Source organism: Erpetoichthys calabaricus, chromosome 6 (genome assembly GCF_900747795.2).
Source record: "Erpetoichthys calabaricus chromosome 6, fErpCal1.3, whole genome shotgun sequence".
NCBI lineage: Eukaryota > Metazoa > Chordata > Cladistia > Polypteriformes > Polypteridae > Erpetoichthys > Erpetoichthys calabaricus.
This window is the reverse complement of record NC_041399.2, coordinates 204,984,236-205,005,692: the sequence shown is the minus strand read 5'-3', so window position 1 is coordinate 205,005,692 and position 21,457 is coordinate 204,984,236. Positions and strand designations below refer to the sequence as shown.

The 21,457-nt window shown below is 42.4% G+C and overlaps 2 protein-coding genes across 9 annotated transcripts in view; one reads left to right on the top strand and one right to left on the bottom strand.

The window, feature by feature from the left end:
* The window catches only part of pdss1 (prenyl (decaprenyl) diphosphate synthase, subunit 1), a 36,411-nt gene extending 18,314 nt beyond the window's left edge, over positions 1-18,097 (top strand). Inside the window, exons 5-11 of the mRNA XM_028804360.2 lie at positions 1,537-1,678; positions 5,056-5,167; positions 5,244-5,353; positions 5,463-5,543; positions 8,055-8,168; positions 14,664-14,744; positions 17,678-18,097. Of these exons, the coding sequence (XP_028660193.1) occupies positions 1,537-1,678; positions 5,056-5,167; positions 5,244-5,353; positions 5,463-5,543; positions 8,055-8,168; positions 14,664-14,744; positions 17,678-17,818 (781 nt within the window). The 3' untranslated portion in view covers positions 17,819-18,097. The remainder of the gene's footprint in view (positions 1-1,536; positions 1,679-5,055; positions 5,168-5,243; positions 5,354-5,462; positions 5,544-8,054; positions 8,169-14,663; positions 14,745-17,677) is intronic.
* A 46-nt stretch (positions 18,098-18,143) lies between these two features.
* Positions 18,144-21,457, bottom strand: part of abi1a (abl-interactor 1a) — a 198,911-nt gene continuing 195,597 nt past the window's right edge. For all 8 annotated transcript variants that reach the window (XM_051928996.1, XM_051928993.1, XM_028804356.2 and 5 more), the window contains one exon: positions 18,144-20,037. In XM_051928996.1, coding sequence (XP_051784956.1) covers positions 19,862-20,037 — 176 coding nt within the window. In that variant the 3' untranslated portion in view covers positions 18,144-19,861. The remainder of the gene's footprint in view (positions 20,038-21,457) is intronic.

Sequence of the window (21,457 nt, the reverse complement as noted above, 5' to 3'; positions counted from 1 at the left end):
GCAGCAGTAAGTTTTCATACCAAGAAAGAGCACCACAGATAATAATTTATTCTTTGCATTTATATAGCGCTTTTCTCACTACTCAGAGCGCTCAGCAATTGCAGGTTAAGGGCCTTGCTCAAGGGCCCAACAGAGCAGAGTCCCTATTGGCATTTACGGGATTCGAACCGGCAACCTTCTGATTACCAGTGCAGATCCCAAGCCTCAGAGCCAGGGATGGAGAATGTTGATGAAGAAGTTTAGAGAAGGCCAGAAGGAGCTGCATTGCATCTTTGTGGACCTGGAGAAAATATATGACAGGGTGCCTCGAGAGGAGCTGTGATATTGTATGAGGAAGTCGGGAGTGGCAGAGAAGTATGTAAGAGTTGTACAGGATATGTATGAGGGAAGTGTGTCAGTGGTGAGGTCTGTGGTAGGAGTGACGGATGTATTCAAGATGGAGGTGGGATTACATCAGGGATCGGCTCTGAGCCCTTTCTTATTTACAGTGGTGATGGACAGGTTGACAGACGAGATTAGACAGGAGTCCCCGTGGACTATGATGTTTGCTGATGACATTGTGATCTGTAGCAATAGTAGGGATCAGGTTGAGGAGACCCTTGAGAGGTGGAGATATGCTCTAGAGAGGGGAGGAATGAAGGTCAGTAGGAACAGGACAGAATACATGTGTGTGAATGAGGGGGAGGTCAGTGGAATGGTAAGGATGCAGGGAGTAGAGTTGGCGAAGGTGGATGAGTTTAAATACTTGGGATCAACAGTACAGAGTAATGGGGAGTGTGGAAGAGAGGTGAAGAAGAGAGTGCAGGCAGGGTGGAGAAGTGTGTCAGGAGTGATTGGTGACAGACGGGTATCAACAAGAGTGAAAGGGAAGGTCTGCAGGACGGTAGTGAGACCAGCTATGGTATATGGGTTGGAGACGGTGGCACTGACCAGAAAGCAGGAGACAGAGCTGGAGGTGGCAGAGTTAAAGATGTGAAGATTTGCACTGGGTGTGACGAGGATGGACAGGATTAGAAATGAGGACATTAGAGGGTCAGCTCAAGTTGGATGCTTGGAAGACAAAGTCAGAGAGGTGAGATTGTGTTGGTTTGGACATGTGCAGAGGAGAGATGCTGGGTATATTGGGAGAAGGATGCTAAGGATAGAGCTGCCAGGTAAGAGGAAAAGAGGAAGGCCTAAGAGAAGGTTTATGGCTGTGGTGAGAGAGGACATGCAGTTGATGGGTGTAACAGAACAAGATGACGAGGACAGAAAGATATGGAAGAAGATGATCCACTGTGGAGATCCCTAACTGGAACAGCCGAAAGAAAAAGAATGCAATATAATGTGACATTCATTCGTTCATTCAGTCATGGAATACAAATTATAAACTTCATTCTTAGCATTTTTTTTACTGTGAATCAGCTTGCTATTTGTTGCTTCCAAATTCATCAGTTAAAAAAACTGTCTCTCCATTTGGATGAATAGTGCATTTAAAAGCAATTCACTTTCTGAGCGTTCTGTTCCGTACTAAGCAGTCATTTGTGTCTTTTGAAGAGAGCTGCTACCAGGCCAGCGATCAATAGCTATGATCTCTGAAATGATCCACACTGCCAGCCTTGTTCATGATGATGTGATTGATGGCTCCAGTACTCGCAGAGGGAAGACAACTGTGAACGAAATCTGGGGAGAAAGAAAGGTAGGCGATTCTTAAAGCTAATAAGAAGTTCACACTCGGGGTGAATAGACATTCTGCAGGAGTCCAGTACTTTGTACTGCCGTCTTTCATCATTCTAGATGAACTTAGGAAATACATCTTTGCATACTTAAATATGTTTACATTTGCAACTCCTAACTAAATATACAGTGCCTACAAAAAGTATTCACCTCTTAGAAGGTTACCCATTTTATTGAAATCCATCATTCAGTCGCAGTGGATTTAAATGGGCTTCTTTAGCATTGATCAAGAGTCAAGAAAAAGACTCTTTAAAGTCAACGTGACTACACATCTCAGCAAAGTAGTCCAAATAAATTAGATATAAAAACACCAAGTCATTGATTTTAGAAGATTTCACCCCCTTTAATAGGACATCCCTTAACCCTCACTGGTGTAGCCAGTCACAGAATCGGTTCAGTGGAGATCACCAGTCTGAGGTTTGGGTTGATTGTCATATAAATGCACTGGAATATGGAAGGGCCAACTTGTGGTGAGTCAGTATGGTGGGTTAACCTACGCAGTGAAGACAAAAGGAACACTGCAAGGAAAAGGTCATTGAAAAGCACGAGTCGGGTGTGTGCGAACCCCAATCCCTGGATAGAGCAGACATGAACACAGTCACAGTTCAAACATAACACTCGATATACATGGATGGTGAATCCTTACTTCTCTTTCTTCATCTCCTCTGCCTCCCAACTGCAGTTCCCCGAGGTGAGGCAGTGGGCTCTTTTTAAGGAATTGTGGTGTTTGGGCAAAGTCTGGAGGAGGTACTTCCGGGTCAGGCGGAAGTCTCATAAAGTAGGCCTGGGCCATCCTTAAGCAACATCCATGACACCCCCAGGACTATGATTCCCAGCCTGCCCAGTGGTCTGGAAAATGGGAGCAGCAACACATGGATGCTGCCCTGTAGTGTGTCGAGGGAATTTATGCTGAGGCTAAGGATCTGTGCCGGTATCCGGAAGGTTGCTGGTTTGAATTCCTGTTACTGCCAAAAGGGATCCTATTCTGCTGGCCCTTCACCTGCAATTGCTCCAGGGGTGCTATACGATGGCTGACCCTGCGCTCTGACCCCAAGGGGTATGCGAAAACTAACAAATTCCTAATACAAGAAATTGTATAAGGTGAAATAAACAAAAAAAGGCCAACTCCCCTGATTCTTCCAAGGGATCAGTTCCCAACCTGGTCGGGATGCCAGTCCATTGTGGTCCCTCCACTATGGCCTCCCTTCTTCCTGGACGGGCTGCCAGCCAATCCCATATGGCACTTACAAGCGACTGAGACAACAAGTACCCAAAGTCAGTGAATATCCAGACGTTAAGAAACAGAGTGTGGCACGGCTGTGTGTCTGCTTCACAAAAACTGAGTGATTGTGCAACAAGGAGATGAATGAGGGAGGCCAGCACAGAGCTGCGACTGGAGAGAAAGTGCAGGCAACAACTTGCATGGATGTGTTACCAATCCTAGGTCTATAGGAGAGTAGCAAAGAGAGAACCATTTTTAAAGAAACACAAATGACATCTTGGCTAGAGTCTGCCAGAAGGCACAAGGAAGACTCTAAAGTCAGCTGGAAGAAGAATCTAAGGTCTGATGTGAGTGAAATTCAGCTTTTTGCCAGTAGCTCTAAACACCATGTTACACTGCACATTGTCAGAAAATGACCATCCCCAATGTGAAGCCCAGTCATGGCAGCATCATGCTGTTGGGATGCTTCTCTGCAGCAGGCACCAGAAGGTTTGCAAGAAGGTGAAGTGAAAGCCTGGAGGAAACCCTGACACCTTGGGAGAACATTTGTTTTCCAGGAAGAGAACGACCCTAAAGCAGAAAGCCAGAACAACACAGAAATGGCCTCAAAACAGCAATGTTAAAGTCTTGGAGTGGCCAGATCTCAATTCAACTGAGAATTTGAGGCTGGACTTGAAAATGGCTGCTCACTTCCAAACTCCATGAGATCCTCTGACAGAGCTTGAGCAGTTTGGGAAAAGTCAAAGTCCAGAAGACCGAGAGAGACCTGCGCCCAGAGTCAAGGCTGTCATGGAAGCCAAACGCACTTCTACTAAATATGGACATGAATTCAAATGCAATTAATTATTTTGTGTTTTATATTCTTTTATCCAATTTAGGCCACTTTATTTAATGTCAAAGCAAAAACATATCACTGCAGTCTTCTTCTGACGATCAGTGTCCTAAAAGACAAATCCACTGGGATTCAATGTGGTATAACGAGAACTTCCAAGGGAGTGAATATTTTGTACAGACGCTGTATATTCTAATGACAAAAGGCACACACTCACTGTATGACTTATTAATTGAAATGCTTTCTAGGCGCTCTTTGTCACTAGGAAGAGTTTGTCGAATTGTTGAATCTTACTTCAAGGAAATTTAAATCATATGTATTTTATCAATAACAAATTTCCCACTTCACATTTCTTAATGTGGTGACACTTACAATTAAAATTATTTGGCTACCCACCAAGCTTGTCAGCAACTTTCTAGGCCATTTCTAGGTTTTCATGAGTGGAATATTTAATCACTCTTTACTTACCTTAAAAGAAGCAATTTTAAAGGAAATGACAGTTTTTGGTGAAAGTTGTTTTAGAAGTGCAGCTTTATATCTGGCAATCGTTTTGTATCTGAGGAAAGTAAACTTTTGAGCGAAGAATGGAAAGCAGCCATAGCACATGCACTTCAGAACGCCACATGAAGCTAAGTGTGTTCGGGCCCAGCCAGTACTTGGATGGAAGCCAACCACGAAAATCTTGGGTTGCTGCTGGAAGAGGTGTTGGTGAAGCCAGCAGGGGGCACCTACCGGGTGGTCTGAATGTGAATCTCAATGCCCCAGTCCAGTGACCGGGACACTGTGTTGTAGAAATGGCACCGTCCTTTGGATGACACGAAAAAATTCGGTCCTGACTCTCAGTGGTCACATAACATCCCTGCACATCCTTCATAAGGAGCAGAGTGTATCCCGACATCCCAGCTAAATTGCCCGGTCGTTCTGGCCCCCTGTCTCTAATTCTGTCACCATCTAACAGCTCATCTGTGGTGAGCATACTGGTGCAAAATGGCTGCCATCACATCACCCAGGTGGTAGTTGACGTGGCTCCTCATTCACTTTGTGCAGCAAGAAAAGTGCACTATTAATGTAAAGAATTATTGTTCCTATTAAGGTACGCTTGAGAGGATTATTTTGTAATCCTTCTTAAAGTAACTCACTAAAAGTGCAAAAAGGCAGTAAATTCCATTTTCTAAGATCTTTTGAGTTAAGATATTTTTCTTCGTTAGTTATAGAAATCAATGGGGTTTTCCAAATAAAACTATAAAAGTAAAACACAACCTCACTTTTCCAATCCTGTTCACAGGCAATCCTTGCTGGCGATTTCATCCTGTCTGTGGCTTCGATGGCGTTGGCTCGAATCGGTAACAACTCGGTGGTATCCGTCTTATCTCAGGTCATTGAAGATTTAGTACGGGGTAAGCAATCACATTCATTCCTTTACCTTGGGCCTCACGAAGTGTCTTCTGGCCACAGCCTTTGTCTTCTTTACAGGTGAATTTATGCAGTTGGGATCCAAAGAAAACGAGAATGAGCGATTTAAACACTACCTCGAAAAAACATTTAAGAAGACCGCAAGTCTGATAGCAAACAGTTGTAAAGCAGTATGTACGTTGTCTTAAAAGTTCTTTAAATTTGTGATTTTACTGTCGATGTACGTGCATATTTAGAAACCCTGTTGAGTGAACTTTATTTTTATGTTTATCTATGAAGGTCTCGATACTTGTAAATTCGGATCCTGAAATTCATGAGATTGCGTTTCAGTATGGAAGAAATGTTGGGATTGCATTCCAGGTATTTTTTTTTGTTTGTTTTTTCCGCCATTATATACAATTCAGCGTATGCTGTATATAAAAACATTGACGTGTCTCCCTCATGAGCTGTCACTGCCAGAGCACACACGTGGATGACGTCATTACCAAGTCCGGCAGGCAACGTCTCTGTGAAATAACACAATCGTTTTTGAGTTTAAGAATATCATTGTACTGTGTACACATGACAGCAAACTTAAACCTGAAGGTCCCTTTCAGTCAACTGGCCTGCAGTTTAAGGTTTGTTCCTACAGTCGTGGCCTTGAGAAGGACACAAGTGTTGCTTTTCACAAAGTTTGCTGCTACAGTATTTTTAGAACTTTTTGTCAGATGTTTCTGTGGTACACTGAAGTACAACTACAAGCATTTCATAAGTATCAATGGCTTTTATTGACAATGACATTAAGTTTATGCGCAGAGTCAATATTTGCAGTGTTGTCCTTTCTTTCTTTTTCAAGACCTCTGCAATTCTCCCTGGCAGGCTGGCAATCAACTTCTGGGCCAAATCCTGACTGATGACAGCCCATTCTTGCATCATCAATGCTTGGAGTTTGTCAGAATTTGGGTTTTTTTTGTTTGTCCACCTGCCACCTCTGGAGGATTGACCACAAGTTCTCAATGGGATTAAGGTCTGGGGAGTTTCCTGGCCATGGACCCCAAATTTCGATGTTTTCTTCCCCTAGCCACTTAGTTCTCACTTTTGCCTTCAGGCCCGGTGCTCCATCATGCTAGTCACCAATCTGTTCTTGGATGGTTGGGAGAAGTTGCTCTCGGAGGATGTTTTGGTCCCATTCTTTATTCAGGGCTTGGGATTGGGGGGGCACCACCAGTGCAGAGCTCACTCAGGAATGGCAGCAGGCAGATGTGAGTGAGGTGAAGACTTTTGGAGGATGGCCTGGTGCATATCAAGAAAGAAGCCAAGAAAAACATCAGGGACAGACTGATATTCTGGGATTGGACTTCTGAGGACTGCTGGGGTCAAGTCATTGTCTCTGATGAATCCCCTTTCCGATTGTTTGGGGCATCCAGAACAAAGAAAACGTGAAGAGTGTTACCATCAGTCCTGTGTCACGTCAACAGTAAAGCATCCTGAGACCATTTATGTCATGTGGGGTTGCTTCTCAGCTAAGGCACTGGGCTCACTCACAATGTTGCCTGATAACACAGCCATGAATAAAGAATGGGACCAAAACATCCTCTGAGAGCAACTTCTCCCAACCAGTAAGAACTAAGTGGCTCGGGGAACAAAACATTGAAATTTGGGGTCCATGGCCAGGAAACTCCCCAGACCTTAATCCCATTGAGAACTTGTGGTCAATCCTCCAGAGGTGGTGGGTGGACAAACACAAACCCACCAATTCTAACAAACTCCAAGCATTGATGATGCAAGAATGGGCTGCCATCAGTCAGGTTTTGGTCCAGAAGTAGATTGCCAGCCTAGCCAGGGGGAATTGCAGAGGTCTTGAAAAAGAAAGAAGGGTCAACACTGCAAATATTGACTCTGCGCAAAAACTTAATGTCATTGTCAATAAAAGCCATTGAAACTTCTGAAATGCTTGTAATTACTTCAGTGTATCATAGAAACATCTGACAAAAAGATCTAAAAACACTGAGGCAGCAAACTTTTTGAAAACCAACACTTGGGTCATTCGCAAACTTTTGGCCACGACTGTACTTTGCACCCAAAGGTCCTCTTGTAGGCCATGGCACCTGTGACCATAAACTGGATTATGTAGGCCCTTAAATAGATGGACGGATTATCATTTCTAGATAAGATTTACAAGGTAAAAAATATGCTGTTGTGCAGAGTGGTGAAATGTTCACCTTTGCTCCCCAATAACTAACAGCTTTTAAGAATTAGGATATTTAGAAGTTCTATAGAGGTGATTAATAGATGATCTCTAGCGTTATGCATCAGTGTACCCCTTTTTTTTTTTTTGGACTAATAGCTGTAATGTTTAATAATACAGGGTGGTCCAGATCTAATTATGCCACTGTTTGACTGACAACCGTCTCCCCGCCATTTTGGAATGCTGGGCAGGTGCTGCCATCTATCGGCAACAAAAAGAATTTTAAGTGAAATCTTTATGTGCAGGGCAGGTGCTGTGAATTCTCTATGTAATAAACTTAAAGTTATAGCGTAATGAAAACTGCATAATTAGGTCTGGACCACCATATAAACGTTTTCTGCAGTGAGTGAAGGAACATTCAAGTCAGGTTGGGGAGCAGGCACTTGTACAGCACATTGCTGCACAGTGAAACATCTCAGGATTCCCCCCAGGCAGACACGCGGTCCAGTCCCACCCTCTAAAAATGACCCTCTGCCTGCTGCAGCCAGGTGTTAGGTGGGCATCCCCTTGGCGTGGCCTCACATTGGTGGTTAAAAAAACAAATTCATTTTAGGGTGGGATAGTGAAATTTAGAACTTATTTCTGTTAAACATCTGTAAAATGAATATATGAAAGGAAAATTAAAACAGCCTCTGGATTTTTAGCTTGTAGATGACATGTTGGACTTTACGTCTTCTGCTAACCAGTTGGGAAAACCTTCAGCAGCGGACCTTCGTCTCGGTTTAGCCACTGGGCCGGTGCTATTCGCGTGTCAGCAGGTAAGCGTCTAGTGATGCCTACTAGCGTTTTAATCATTTCATCCTTTTGTGGCCCTCTAGTTTTAATTCATTACAGTGGAGTTGTTGGAAATAAAGATTGTTCTGTTCACCAGAGTAGTTAAATCAGCTGTCACTTTCCATAGTTTCCAACTGTATATAAAAAGGCAAAAATGATATGAATTAATAATGTTCATTCTGATGTAAAATTCATCAGGTTGTTCTTTCACGTTTTGTAATTAAGCCAACTTTGTGTTGTTCTGCAGTTGTTTGCATACACTGGTTTGTCACTTTAATGGAGGAGCCAAACGCATTTGTTACATTTCATCACGTATTTGACATTGTAATTCATAGTGTAACTTTGGCTGTATTGTCACAGTATAGAAACACAATGTGTAGATAAAAAGTAATCCTGTAGTGTTCGCACTTTTGTTTTGTCCTGTTTTAGCCAGTCAGGGCGTAACAGTGGCTGCCACTTCACTCTTTTCCTGGCATCTGAGCAATGTGGATGTTTGATTTTCATCCATCCATCCTTTTCTGCTTATCCGAGGTCGGGTCGTGGGGGCAGCATCTTGAGCAGAGATGCCCAGACTTCCCTCTCCCCGGCCACTTCTTCTAGATCTTCCGGGAGAATGCCGAGGCGTTCCCAGGCCAGCCAGGAGACATAGTCCCTCCAGCGTGTCCTGGGTCTTCCCCGGGGCCTCCTCCCGGTTGGATGTGCCCAGAACACCTCACCAGGGAGGTGTCCAGGAGGCATCCTGATCAGATGCCACCTCATCTGACTCCTCTCGATGTGGAGGAGCAGCGGCTCTACTCTGAGCCCCTCCCGGATGACTGAGCTTCTCACCCTGTCTTTAAGGGAGAGCCCAGACACCCTACGGAGAAAACTCATTTCGGCCGCTTGTATTTGCGATCTCGTTCTTTCGGTCACTACCCATAGCTCATGACCATAGGTGAGGGTAGGAACATAGATCCAACTGGTAAATTGAGAGCTTTGCCTTACGGCTCAGCTCCTTTTTCACCACGACAGACCGATGCAGAGCCCGCATCACTGCGGACGCCGCACCGATCCGCCTGTCGATCTCACGCTCCACTCTTTCCTCACTCGTGAACAAGACCCCAAGATACTTGAACTCCTCCACTTGGGGCAGGATCTCGCTCCCAACCCTGAGAGGGCACTCCACCCTTTTCCAGCTGAGGACCATAGTCTCGGATTTGGAGGTGCTGATTCCCACCCCAGCCGCTTCACACTCAGCTGCGAACTGATCTAGAGAGAGCTGAAGACCATGGCCTGATGAAGCAAACAGGACAACATCATCTGCAAAAAGCAGTGACCCAATCCTGAGTCCACCAAACCAGACCCCCTCAACACCCTGGCTGCGCCTAAAAATTCTGTCCATAAAAGTTATGAACAGAATCGGTGACAAAGGGCAGCCCTGGCGGAGTCCAACTCTCACTGGAAACGGGTTCGACTTACTGCCGGCAATTTTAATTTTTTTTTTTGTAAACTTTCATCATCAGCTCTGCAGCCCAAACAGTCAGCTAGACGGTGCTGCTCTTGTTAAGGGTTACATCACGTGTCCACTGTTAACAGTCAGGAAATTCATCATATGTGGAACAAAGTAATAGAGGGAATAAGAAAAAATGTAAAAATCTGAAAGCGAAGTACAAGTCTGCCTGCAGACTGTTCAGTTGTGGCAATAGGAAAACCAAAAATGAGAATATTGTTATATCTAGTGCTGGGCAGTATGACCAAAATTCTGTTTCACGGTATTCGACTGTATTTTTTCCCCATACATGAGTGGATGTTAACCACATTTTCCACCGCAATTACTGCAGTAGACTGGCTCAGAATAACCTATTCCACGGTCATTACAATTGTACAAAAAAACATTTTAATGTGCACACAAGTATTAATACAGGTTGGCTTGGCCCCATAAAGTGATACGTTTTCAAGGGGGTGGCACCAATGAAGAGAAGGAATCACACTGCATGATAGTTGCAGTCAAAATGTAGAACCTTTTTATTGAACAAACTTTGCAAACAACTTAAAACTATAATTTTGACAACATATTTTCAACCATCCAAAGAGCTATTTAGACTTAGTAAAATATCCAGAGGTGCTCGTCAAAAGTTGTATTGCACTGAACATGTCTTAGAAAAGGAATAAATAGTAAATATTTTTTGTAAACCAACTACACTTTCCGTTAATGTTATCAATCTCTGTCCACTGACACGTTAGCTATATGGATTGTAATGGCGTTGGTTATCTCGATCCACCGCTTGCTTTTTTTGTCGTAGGCAGTCCTCTAGTAAACGCGTCTACAAGTGACGTCTGACTTGAGTGTCCTTTAGCTTTATCAGTTTTACCTGAGGACGTGGAGGATGCCAATCTTAGTTCCATACATTCATGGTACTCCAAAGCATGTTTGCGGCTAAGGTGGTGCAGACAATTGCTTGCGATGCCGCCTCTGGTGACAACTTTAGCTCAACAGCATTTGCAGTAAATAGTTGTTTGGTCCACATCCGACCTTTTAAAACCAAAATCTCCAGACAACAGACGCGGCTCCTTTTTTCAGCAAAAGTTCTTCTGTGTCATCATGTTCAACTTTATCGTCTGCTTCAGCTTCGGAATGTTCTCTGTCCATTTTCACCGCTCAAAAGCTCCATTAACGCATGTACTCCGTTGCATGCGTGCTTAGCAGGGTAGAAGTGAAAACGGTACCCCCTTAAACAGTTTCCCGCTGCGCCACGTTCCCAACACTGTTTAGGCTATTTAAACCGGTATTGCGGTATAAGAAAAATCCATATCATAACAAAAATAAAAAACGGTTTTCGGTATGAACCGGTATACCTCCCAGCACTAGTTATATCCAAGAGACATGAGCTGAATTCCAGACAACACGATACACTGTGGGGTGGACGGCTGCCCTGGTGCAGGATGAACTGCTGCAGTCAAACATTTAGTAACACAATGTGGCCTCCCCTCCAAATGATCGAGTTCAGGTGGTTCATTGCTAACCGGTGCATAAACTCAAACACATCGCCATACGCTCTCCATTGGCAGCACTGAGGAGCTCAGGGGCTTTAAACATCACACTGTCATAGGATGCCACCTTTGCCACAAGTGAGTACTTGAAATTTATGCTGTGCTAGATCTGCACTGATCAACTGTGTGTGCTATTCATGTGAAGTGGAAGCGTCAAGGAGCCACAAAGTGGGAGACCACCTAAACTCGGAGAGCGAGGCCAGCAAGTGCTGAAGCATGTGGCTTGTAAAAATGGCCAATCCTCTGCCGCATCAGTCAAAACAGCAAGCAACATCAGCAGAAGAACCGCGCTTTGGGAGCTTCATGACATGCCCTTCTAATCCTTAGATCGCTATGTGCAACGCCCAGCGTTGGCTGGAGTGGTGTAAAGCAGGCCGCCATTGGACTCTGGAGTAGTGGAAATGTGCTGGCTGGAGTGGCGAAACACACTTCACCATCTGGCAGGCTGATGGAAGAATCTGGGATTGGCAGATGCCAGGAGAACGCGACCCTCTGGCCTGCAACGTGACTACTGTAAAGTCCAGTGGAGGAGGGATATTGGCAGAGCCTGGGCTAGGCCCCTTGGCGCCAGTGAACGGTGCCATTACTAGTACAGCATACTAAGACATTTCAGACAATTCCAACTACGTGAAAACAGATGGCTGAAGGCCCATTTGGGTTCCAGCTTGACTGTGCATAAAGTCAGCTCCGTAAAGACATGGAGGAACTTGAGTGGCCTGCAGAGGCCCCTGACCTCAACCCTACTGAATGCCTTCGGAAAGCCAATTGAGAGCCAAGTGTTCTCATCCAGCACCTCACAAATGGCAACATACACTCAAATCTTGTGGAAAGAATTAATGCTCATGGTTTAGAAATGGGATGTTCAACAAGCTCATCATGGTCAGGTGTCCACAAGCTTTTGCCCACAGAGTACCTCTGACACACATTTCAACAATCATAACCATACTCCGTGGTGTTTCTTTAAGCAAGCCGCATCTGCCATACTACCTGTTGACCACTACTACACAACTCAGTCATTATACGTAAAATATAAATACGTGAGACGCTGATTGTGGCAGCGAGTCCATTGGTAAATTCCAAGACTCGATTTCATGTTCTGTCTGCTTTCCGTTGAAGCTCAGCGGTTATATATCCACTTGGCTACAGCGACATTGAAATCCTAAGAATGCTAAATTGATAAAGCATTCTTAGGATTTCAATGTCGCTGTAGCCAAGTGGATATATAACCGCTGAGCTTCAACGGAAAGCAGACAGAACATGAAATCGAGTCTTGGAATTTACCAATGGACTCGCTGCCACAATCAGCGTCTTCACATGTAACAAAAGGCTAGCTGTTCATTATTCCTGTTTTATCTCCTATTAAACTGAAAAGCGTAGCAAATCAACGTGGAAGGCCTGCAGCATTTCTTATTAGCAACACCGCACAATCAACACAACTTTTGTTTGACACCATAAGTATTCATTGGATGTTTTCACGTTTTAACGTAATACAACATTGAATCACCTTGGATTTATTTTGGGCTTTTTTGCTTTGTGACCGATTGTCTATGGTTGCGAAAGCTTTAGATTTGTCAAAAATTTTGATCTCTGGTTTTCAACGGATGTTGACATTTTAGAGTCCCCGGATACCGAAAACATCAATATCTTGATGATCTGTGTGTCACAGTTTCTTAAGAACGGTCTCGAGCTAAAATGGCTGGAAGGAAAAATACCAAACTTGGAACTTCAGCCTGTTATGAGATGACGATGTGCAGGTTACTTTTTTGAGCCAAACTGTGCAATAGAAAGAGACACTCAAAAGGATCCCTCAAGTGCTGTAATTCTGCACTTGATTATGAATTCTTCTCGTCAATTTTATGACCTACTAGCAGAAATACCTGGCATTGCCCGGGGAGGAAAATTAGTTTTTTTTTTTTTTTTTTTAATTGCTTGAGAAAAATAAAATTTAAAAAACACAACTTGACAGATTCATTTTTGTTTTGTGGTGTAGTAATACGTTTTCACAAGCAGAATTTATGACGATGGGAAAAAAAAGTCAATTAATATTTAAATATTAATTTAATTGACTTTTTTTCGTCGTCAAAAATTCTGCTTGTACCCTAATAATTATTAGGTTGATTTAATTCTATTACCACTCCATTGTTACAATAAGAATAATGCAAGATGAAAATATAGTTAACAAAAACAAGCATTAAACAACAAACAAATAATACTATGGATTTTTGACGATAAAACTGTTGGTTGCTTTTACGGAGCACACCAGAAATGTTCTGAGCATCAACTGGATGATAAGATACATACAAGACCGTAAGACTGTGGCTGATTGTTGGAGAGGTGTTCATTGGAAGGTGCTTTGTGGAATAAAAACTCTTTATTGTATTGATATTCTTATATTGTGGACTGTATTACTGTATCTGGGGCTCTCTGTCGCCCTCTTGTGGTTACTAAGTGTGAACCGGATGATGATATACATACAAGACTGCAGGATAGTTACAGTCTGCTTCATATATACAGTATATATTATATACATACACACACATACAGGGGGGTCCTCGGGTTACAACGTCTCAACATACGTTTCGAGTTTAAAATGCTCACTCCCATAAAAACTTTAAAAAATTGAGACGTGAGAAGGAATACAGATAAGGATTTTTTTTACAATTTTCTGTTACTACAGTACAGTGTACAGTACAATATATTTATGTCCTTTTCTTTTTTTCTGTGACTTAGTTGTGTTTTTATGTTCTAGATTATGATTTTGCAAATGTGTTAGGATAGGTAAGTGACTTAGGCTAAGGGTGTGTTTTTCGACTTGCACCAAAATTCGGGTTACATCACTGTTGTAGGAACGGAACTGTGTCATAACCCGAGGACCCCCTATATAAGATTTTATGATCAGAAAGACCAGCATCAGAGCAGTAAATAATTACTGAACTGTTATAGAATAGTTCAGGTGATCTTGGTTCTAAGGGCGCAAAGCCTAATGACGCTCATGTCCAATTTTTTTTTTTGACACTGATCAACGGAATAAGACCGTCTGTAAATGTTTTCAAACACTGAAGATATCTGTTTGACATTACAGAGCCTTTTTCTCTTGTTAATCGGTGTCCAAAAAAAAAGCCAAAATTAAATCCGCTGGGGTTTAGTGTTTTATAAAACGATAAAAGGTGAAAACTTTCAAAGAAGTGAACACATTTTTATAGGCACCACACACTCCAAAATCATTTACACACAATTACCGATACTTAAGCAAAGCTTTTCGATTCTACGTGCATAAAGACGTGTTTCTTGTTTTTAGTTTTAAACGCTCTTCTCAATAAGATGATGTGAGTGATTAACAATTTTGCAGGGAGAAGTGGGCCTTTAATGTTATCTGACTATTTTATGTACAGAGGATAATCTAAAAAGCAAAGTCGAGCCTAACCTACTTTCTCTTTAAAACTTCCAAGTTTCCAGAGTTGCATGCAATGATAATGAGGCGCTTCAGTTCGGCTGGAGATGTGGAGCGTGCTTGGCAGTACGTGATGCAGGTTAGTAGCTGAGAATTCACTGATGCACTTAAATACTAAGCTGTGGTGGGCTCGCATTTATTTTGATGCTTTTTTTTTTGTTAAAAACGTAAAAGAAGCCGGTGATGGGAATTGATTCATCTGCGTTAGGCAACATGGCACATTATCTTCTCAGTGTCACATTTGTTTGGCTCGGATCAGGGATTTTAGAGTGAAATGTATACGTGGGCTCCATTATACGAACGGCAATACGCCTGTGTAAGAGCCGTTTTCCTAGTTATATAAGATTCATAAATATCTTACTAGATGACAATGCATAATCTACAGGAGGTTCCTATAACCCTCATAAGTAAAATTAAATTGGTATATTCTTGCCATTTCTAACAGCTCTGACTAAACATTATTCTTCAGTTAGTGACAGCCTTGCCATGTGTAAGGTGTAGCGGCATACGGTTTTAAACCGTGACCGTGCCTGAGGGCCTACGGGCCTTTTGAGTGTGTGAAATAACTCTTTAAGAAAACAGTGCTTATTTAAATACTGTACCGTATGCTTAAGGCGTACAGAAGAAGAAATTAAGAACCTTTAAGTATAGAAATAACTAAAGTTTCTCAAGAAAAGCGAAGTTTAGAGAAGATACATTTTTCACTTTTTTTGCCTTTTATTCTACGTGTGTAACTTTTTTCTTTTATTCTTGTGTGGATTATTTGCTTTTAACTTTCACTAAATATTTTTAAAACGAATTTTTGGACTGAGAGATTTCTTTCGATTCGCGTTTTACCCGTGCTTGATCTCACCTTACGCTTCGGCGGCTACAGCCCATATAATGAACACCTCACTGGGACTGTCCAGTCAAAATTTTCTTTTCTTCCCTTTTAGTCATTCTGGGGTGTGCGTGTTCATGTTCAGACTGCATTTACTTGGCTTTTTACAGAAGCTCTTGTAGAGAAAAGCCAAGCAAAATGACCCCTTTTATTGGCTAACTAAAAAGATTACAATATCTTGCCTGAAGAAGGGGCCTGAGTTGCCTCAAAAGCTTGCATATTGTAATCTTTCTAGTTAGCCAATAAAAGGGGTCATTTTGCTTGGCTTTTCTCTACATTCATAATGGCTAACACGGTACAACACCCTAGTACTACAGAAGCTCTTGAAATAACTAATATCATGCCTGGGTGCAAATAAAGTTCTGTCTACCTATACAATGAAGGGATGTCAGCTAATAATTTATTTAATGGCCAGATCTTTGGATGGCAGACAAACCAGGAAAGTTTGGGCTGCTGCTGGTAGAGGTGGTGACCACCCTGTGGTCTGTGTGCAGATCCCAATGCCCCAGGGGACACTGTACTGTAAAAATTGTCACCATCCTTCCAATGAGATGCAAAACTGAGGTCCTAACTCAGTGTGGTCATAAAAGACCCACAGGCATCCGTTTGGAAAGAGTAGGGTGTTCCCTGGTGTCCTGGCTAAACTGCCCTTCATGGCCTTTTCTGTTCTGGCCTCCTGCCTCTAGTTGGCGCTCTCTTACTCCTTCACCGTCTAAGTAATGTGTGGTGAGCATACTGGCACATCATCATGGTGGGTGCTACACACTGATGGTGGTTGAAGTGGTTCCCCTGTTGTCTACGTAAAGCAGCTTGAGTAGCCAGAAAAGTGCTCTATAAACGTAATTATTATTAGCATTGATTAATGGGGCGGAGTGGTGGCTCTGAGGCTAAGGATCTGCGCTGGTATCCAGAAGGTTGCCGGTTCTAATCCCCGTCCATCCATCCATTATCCAACCCGCTGAATCCGAACACAGGGTCACGGGGGTCTGCTGGAGCCAATCCCAGCCAACACAGGGCACAAGGCAGGAACCAATCCTGGGCAGGGTGCCAAACCACCGCAGGACAGTTCCAATCCCCGTCACTGCCAAAAGAGATCCTACTCTGCTGGGCCCTTGAGCAAGACCCTTAACCTGTAATTGCTGGGCCCTTGAGCAAGACCCTTAACCTGTAATTGCTCCAGGGGTGCTGTACAATGGCTGACCCTGTGCTATGCAAAAACTAACAAATTCCTAATACAATAAGGCGAAATAAAGAACAAAAATAAAAATGAACGACTTTCATGCTGAAGTCCTCCTTGCCCCATGCCATGTCCATTGTTTAGAGGGTCACATACTGCAGACAGATGAGAGCTATTGGAAAGAGTGGATAAGTTTAAATAAGTAGGATCAGTGGCATCCTATGATAGACAATTAGATGCAGAGATAATCCCCAGAGTGCAGTGCAGCATGGATGGAACAATTGGCAGAGGGTATCGGGAATATTTTGTGTGATGGAAGAATTCAAGCAAAGGTTCAAGGTCAGGTTTTGAAGACAGTGGTTAAGACCAGCAGTGATGTATGGAGCTGAGACTTGGGCAGTAAAGGGAGGGCAACTGGAAAAGAAGTTGGATGTGTGGAGTCACAAAAAAAGGACAAAATAAGAAATGAGACAATCAGAGGAACAACAAAAGTGGGAGAGACGTCTAAGAAAGGAAGCTGAAGTGGTGTGGACGTGTGGTGAGGAGAGACAAGGAATATGTGGACAAAAGAGAAAGTGAGGAAGGCCAACACGGAGGTGGATGGATAAAGTAAAAGAAGGTCTGAAGGAAGAGGGTCCGACTAAAGAGGAGGTGCAGGGCCGAGCTATTTTGGACTCCACAAAGAAGTGGGAAAAGCTGAAGAAGAAACTGGTTATCTATAATTTTTACACTTGAATCATACGCACACTCTTTAACAAAAGTTGTTATGTACACCTCAGAACAGTTAGAACCAGAACAGGCCATTCATTCCAACGAGTTCGCCAATCCTACACTCCCAGATTCTCCCGTCCAAGTAGTGGCACACAGACGTCTTTCTGTTATCATATATAATGTGCTCTTGTAATTCTGCCAAACATTTGTTTTGATTACTTGTGTTCATTTCCCCCCAATTTAGAGTGACGGAGTCCAGCAGACGAGCTACCTTGCCCAGCACTATTGCCAAGAAGCCATACGGCAGATCAGCCAACTATGCCCTTCCCCGGAGAGAGACGCTCTTGTACAGCTAACAGAGACCATCCTAACACGGAACAAGTGACGTCCGCACAGACTCTCCTGTTAAAGGCAGCTATACAGTACCTTGGTGGAGCGAGCGTTCAGTGGAGGAAATGTCTAATATAAGTATCGATTATGGAACGTGTGCTTGAACGGAAAATCCACTCTGCTGGCTGAATCATGTAGCCTCTCGCGTTGTCCAGCCCGCTCAAAGTCAGCTGGACTGTTTACATTATTTAAGAGCCGTCCTCGCTGCTGGATATTTTTGTAATTTCAGTAGGCCTCGTACTTTTCTATAAAAATGTGGACGGTGGATCCAGGAGGAAAACTTTGTATAAAAAAAAAACTAAATAAAATTTGCAAGAAAATAAAAAGAATTCTTGTCTTTAATCACAACAGTGGTACAAATCGACTGTAGGAGAATGATTTATTATAAAAGACTGTACATAAATTTCAATTAACAGGTTATATACAAATTAAAGATAGAGAAATTTCATTATTGTGACGAAAACCGATACAGATCAATAGACATTGTAACAAAGCAGACAAAGTACTGGATCAAGGCATCGTTAGCTTCAATACCCAGCGATGATAACATTAGTGGTCATTCAGTGAGCTTCACGGAGTGGTGGGCTTTGATTGCAAATTAAGGGGGGGGGGTGTGTTGGATCAACACAGCCTGACCATTCAGAATACCAAATTGTTATTTTTTTGCAGCATGATCAAATCATGTCGTGAACATCATTTGGCATTTTCAACTTTAAACTCCACCCTGAAAAATAAAAAAAAAAAAAAAAAAATATATATATATATATATATATATATATATAAAAACAATACAAAATTGTTTGTTTTTGTTTGTTTTGGCCCCCTCTGACCCTAATTTTGGCACAACCCAATAAATGCTTCCGGTGCAAGAGTGTTGTTAATTTACGTTTTAACATTTTGGTCAGCCGTTTCTCGACCCAACACTACCGCAAACGCAAAAGTCGATGGTGGAAAAAGTCAAATGTGATCGGTTAAGACGAGGCAGAGCAAACGTTTGGCTTTTTTTAGGGTTTGGGGAGTGGTGGGGGGGATGACTCTCCTCATTTGTGGTCCGTAACTGTGATGATGTGTCAAACATGCTTTGAATCAGCCTATCAAACTTGATCGGACACTTAGTAAACGAATTACACGGATAAACACATTAGTTCTGTCATTTTTGCCCCCTTTTTTTTTTTTTCTTCTTTTTCTTCTAAACATTAGCAGCAGCAGAGTTAACTTTTCAGAAAAATCCAAATCTTTGTTAAAGGCAAACTGAATGTGTGTAACCACAGACGCAACATTCATTTTGCTAAATGTGATGATTTCAAATATGAAGAGGCCTTTTAATTGAAGACAGTTAAACAAGTCCACTTAAATGCTTTATACATGTCATTTTCGGAAAGAGAAAAAACAAAATAGAAAAACAAAAAAATAATAATCTAGTGCGAGCAGTCACTTTATATATTACAACAAACCAAAAAAAAAAAACTGAGAATTTAAAAAGAAACGACCAAAAAAAAACAAAAAAAAAACCCCAACTAGGACAGATTACAATAATTTCTCATCTGTATGCATGCTATAAGTATATTTCTGAAGTAACGGCTGGCTCCTCCAGCGCCATTAGTCGAGCAGCCGGTTACCAGTGTACACTGGAAAGAAGGCAGAACAAAAAAAAAGAATTTAAAACCTGATTTATAAAACACATCCCAACTTTACATACGGTATGCACTTATGACCTAGCTCATCATGATTTGTAAGACGCGCTCCAAAGAAACACACCATTGACAGTAGCTGCTCCTAAGGTGTACAGCAGTGGATTATGATGACGACCCCTGGTTTGAAACCATTGGGACACGTTTGAAGTAAGCGAGGTTTACCGATACGGAATCATACCACGTGTTCCCCCAAACCCTCCCAAAAATAAGTAGATGCTTTATTTGCAAATTTAAAATGAACATTCTGTCATATCCTAATTCACTTACTGTAGCTAAGCTTTTTATTTATTCCATTTTCATTTATAGATATGACTGAATAAATAAAGTCCCACTAGAAAACCACCTTAATCTGCGTAATGCATGATGGTTTCGACGTAATTTCCAGGGAACAAGCCAGTCACTCCATTGCAGACTCCCTCATACCAGCCGTCGTCGTTCTTCTTGATGATGTATATGATTGCACCTTCCATGAAGGACAGCTCGTCATCCTTGTCCTTTGAGTAGTCATAAATGGCAACAACTGGATAATGGAGACAAAATTTCAAATTCGGTCAGCAAACACACCTACACACCAGTAATTACTTTTCACTTTTAAATTGTTCCATACCTGTTTTTTAGTATTCATCTCAATCTGGCTTGACACACTTCAGGGTTTTAAAATGTTACAAAAGTGTCGAGAAGAGAGCATTCAACCCGACATGCATTTCCATTGTAGTCACCTCGATTGTCCAAAACGGGTGGGCAATGTCGGTCCTGGAGGGCTGCAGGTTTTTGTTCCCACCCAGTTTCTTAATGAGAAGTCAATTATTGCCTAACTCTTTCAAGGGCTGATGTTAACTTTTGTCGAAATTCAAGGGTAGAGGATGGTAAACTGCGACAAAACTGGCTCTTACTTTTTAGTTCGACCCTCTTTGCTTAAAGTTTCGAAGCTTTGCTGATTTGACCTCATGAGTAGTGAAGAGCAAACATCCTCTGAAATGGCGTCAACATCTGGTGAGACTAGAGCAAAATACTCCATGGACGCTTTCTGTATCATCGCTGAATTGCACTCTGACTTTTCGGACTCAGTTTGATGCAAGTGATCTGGAGATGGATATCGAAAACAAAAGTGACGTACCAGCATCAGCCTATTGGTCCCCAGTTGATCATGATGCTGAACACGTTCGTGTAGCTGATATGCTTACAGCAGCGTTTGCCTAGGAGGACCACAAATTATGATGACGAACTACAAACCATATTACGTCACACTGCAACTGCCACTGTCACCCACCTGCTGTGCGAAGACCAGAGAGGTAGCCGGCCCACCGTGCATTCCTGCTGGCCGTCGAGCCACCCCTGCGCAGTCACTGCTGCCAGAGATGCCAAACAGGTGCCAACAGCCACGTAGCGACAGATGTTTTATGTTGATTTATGTGTGAAACCAGTGCATGGTGTGCTGTTCAGAAAACATTTAAGAGTTAAGTGACATTTTGATGCTTCATTTTAGTGGTCTCGCTTGTTAAGGTTCCCCACCCTTACTTATTTATTTCAATCTTAAACAGCTGCATTCACTGTTTAATGGCTCCTTATTAGCAGTAAGATGTAAATGACACAGCAGTCAGCAGTTCACCATCTAGCTTACTTCGATTTACATCTCTGTGTGTTCATCATGGACTGTTTTGATTTATTAAAACACTTAATAGAAAAATGTGAGAGACAGAAAATTATGTGTTTTGGGCTTCATATCATTTGGATAATATCCTTGGAAACGAAAAAAAATCTACGATGTAAGAACCTTACATTGCAGGCTAACAAGCCATAAAATGAAATAAGGTCTTAAGCAATTGGGTTGGAATGAAAACCTGCAGCCACTGCGGCCCTCCAGGACCAACATTGCCCACCCCTGATCCAAAATAACATCACGTCAAGATTTGAAGGTTGCTAAAGTCCTACTCTCCACC